At 35.6% G+C, this 3,041-nt stretch overlaps 1 protein-coding gene across 1 annotated transcript in view; it reads right to left on the bottom strand.

Annotated features, from left to right (window-relative positions):
* Positions 1-3,041, bottom strand: part of poc1b (POC1 centriolar protein B) — a 72,754-nt gene that overhangs the window by 58,863 nt on the left and 10,850 nt on the right. The window contains exons 8-9 of the mRNA XM_015372227.1: positions 1,346-1,498; positions 1,037-1,114 (exon numbers count right to left, since the gene is read on the bottom strand). Coding sequence (XP_015227713.1) covers positions 1,037-1,114; positions 1,346-1,498 — 231 coding nt within the window. The remainder of the gene's footprint in view (positions 1-1,036; positions 1,115-1,345; positions 1,499-3,041) is intronic.

Below are 3,041 nucleotides of genomic sequence, written 5' to 3'. Positions count from 1 at the left end.
TGTTCATAAGGGGATTATATGTGTCACATGAGCTATTCTATTTATTCTTTTACTCAGTAACTAAACATGTTCCTTTTTTGCTCAATATATAATCAATTAGGTCAAAACAACAACATTTGTGTTTATTCAGTCATTATTTAGCACAGCTGCATTTTTAAAGCAAGGGTCAATGTCTATTCTTTTCAAATTTAGCTGACGGAAAAGAATTTAGAGCTTCAATGTTATGGAAAGACACTCTTGATACAAGAGAAAACTTACTACTTACATCCTGACAATTTAATAAAAAACTAAAACTGGATGCGATTATCAGAATGAAAAAGAAAAGAGAGATAAATCTGCAGTTATTAATCTTCTAGCCTTAAGTAAACTTTAACCCTAGAGTGGATAAAACTTCTTACTAACAAATTCCACTAAACTCTCCATCCTTTAGCTCTAGGAAACTACAGTGTTATAATAATGCTCATTAAAGCTGTACATTATGACTGAACCATATCCTCCTTGTTTCCAGCCATTATCCCGGATCAACATTCGTAGAGTAAGCGGATAAGACTGAGTCACATCCAGCAGTTTATACCTCGCAAAACCGTGAGAAAATGGCTCTGAAATTCAAAGTTGGGGCCAGTGACCTGCCCCCATCCGATTAGCTGTCGCTATGGAGAAAAAATGTGGATTTTTTCATTTCAATCCTTATATGAATGAAAAGAAGGAAATTGCTATAGACTGGAAACCTGAAAATAATCCCTCCTTTAAATTTAGGTTACAGAACTTAAATTGTAAAATGCATTTTTCAATCAATCCTGAGATGCAAAATATGATAATGACTAAAATAGTGAATAGACATGCATCTTAGTGTGGCAGAGCATCTCAGAGGGTGAATGAACTGCTGTAACAGCATCACTCAACACCGGTATACACTGCCACCTAGTGGCTGTCTTGGTAAACACTTATGTTTGACATTCTTTGCTTCATTTTCATTCCCCTATGGTTACAAACTAAGAGTTTTCCCCATTGTTTTTATTTTCTGTAGTCACCTTACCTTGTCTTCATGTAGAGCTTGGCCCAGCTCGACAACATGTGGATCAGAGGACCTGGTGTCAGTCACAGTGGGATTTATCTGGAACGAAAAGGAAAAAAATATTATAATAATATGACTACGAAAAGAAACTTGCTACAATTACAGGAGATTTAAACTGCAAAAAATCTTAAAACTGAAACCAAGTAAATTATTACATTAATTACAAGATAAAAGAAAGAAAGAAAAAGTCACAGATGTAGTTTTTGTTTAAACATCAGAATTATTAACTATTAATTATTATTTTAATGCGGGGGTTGAAGTAGTAGAGACCTGGATGGGGGTGGGCTGTGGGTGGTGGAGGTGAGGTGTTCTGGGGTGGATGTCCGACAGGTGGGGTGGCGGATTAGGGGTTGATCTCCGGCTATGATGTTGCAGCAGGTCCTGATAAGGTTTACTGTCAAAGTTTGTCTTCCAGAGCAGCACCTGCAGCAGAATCCACAGGAAGCAAATTTAAAACATATATGTATTTTTTATTTTTTTTCAAATGTATAAAAGTAAAAAAAAAAAAAAAAAAAAAAAAAAAAAATTCAATTTTCAATCACTGCCATAGCTAGCAGTACTTTTTCATGCATTATATCAGTCAGATTCTGAGGCTTACTGAATTCAATGCTTATATTGTATTCTGAGCGACCATGCCTTAACCCTCTTGGCACCTGATTCTTTTTAGACTTTTCTCATAATTCATCTTGAGCAATATTTTACCTCTGGCCACATGATCCTGTTATGGCAAATATTAAGGGAACAACAACAAAAAGTAAAACAAAATAAAGAAATATAATACACCTTCTAATTTTAATCAAAAAGCCTTGAGTCACTGCAAATCGTTTGGCTCTTACCTAGACGGAAAGATTTAGACAGAGGTATTAGATCATTTATCTTCTTTTAATAGTTACTGTCTTTTTCTAAGTGCAAATTCAAGTGAAATTATACAACTGCTGGGACACATAATTTCACCTGTTTTTAGTACCTTATCCGTCAGATGTTGTATTTTTTACTTGTTTTTAAACTCTCTTTTGCAATGTATGCAACCAGACTGAGCTACAAGCATAGAAACTCATTAAGTCGTCATACAAAAGAGGGCTCCTTTAAGCCGTCTGTAACAAACAAGCTCCTTTAAAGCGTTTAACTTCTTTCTCTTCTTCATACACAGCATTGAGTTCTTTTTAACCTCACAGCTGTCCAAATCCCGAGCAGCTGATTTACGGCTGCCTCCTTAATGGAGGCTTGAAGTAAAACCACATATCCGACTTGGTCGTCCTCGTCATAAATGACTTCCACTTGGCTCGGTGCATTCACCACTTTACTCCCCCACAGGATGTAATTGCAGGAAACAAGTTACAATTAGATACAGAGCAACACACTACTCCTGAGTGAACAAACCGACATCACTGTAAATGTCAGGATTTGTTCTAAAACCTGGATAAGAAGAGAACCATTCGAGCCCATGAAATCAGAGAGACTCTCGGAGCACTGCTATGCTCACCAAATGTTGCATTTCCTTTTATTTAAAGCAATGGATTATCAGTTTAATCTAATCCATCCGTTCTAACTATATGATGGAGGTAAAAACAGACAATATTGGCTCAGTTTTAATGGAACTGATACCAAATTTGAAAAAAAAAAAGAAGACAATTGGCCAATGCTAACAATAATTCCAATTAGTCAGACTCATAACCCAACTCTAAAGCTAACTGGAGTTACTAAAAAATAATAGACCGATACCAAATCCTTAGACTGACCTTGTATCAGTGTTGTATCGATGCAGCATAGTTCATCCCAAGGCTGGGCAATTAATAGCAATTACAATAGAGTCACCATTATACAAAATCCTGTTCATCTTCAAATTACAGAGGCACCACATTTTTGTCATGTCATGTTCCATATTTGCTGCATGTAAAGAACATGTTTAGCAAATGGTAATAAAAAATAAAAAACATTTTTTTTTCCATTTGAAAAAAATTCAATC

Source organism: Cyprinodon variegatus, unplaced genomic scaffold (genome assembly GCF_000732505.1).
Source record: "Cyprinodon variegatus isolate N-32 unplaced genomic scaffold, C_variegatus-1.0 Scaffold70, whole genome shotgun sequence".
In the NCBI taxonomy this organism is placed as follows: domain Eukaryota; kingdom Metazoa; phylum Chordata; class Actinopteri; order Cyprinodontiformes; family Cyprinodontidae; genus Cyprinodon; species Cyprinodon variegatus.
This window is presented reverse-complemented; position numbering and strand designations above follow the sequence as displayed.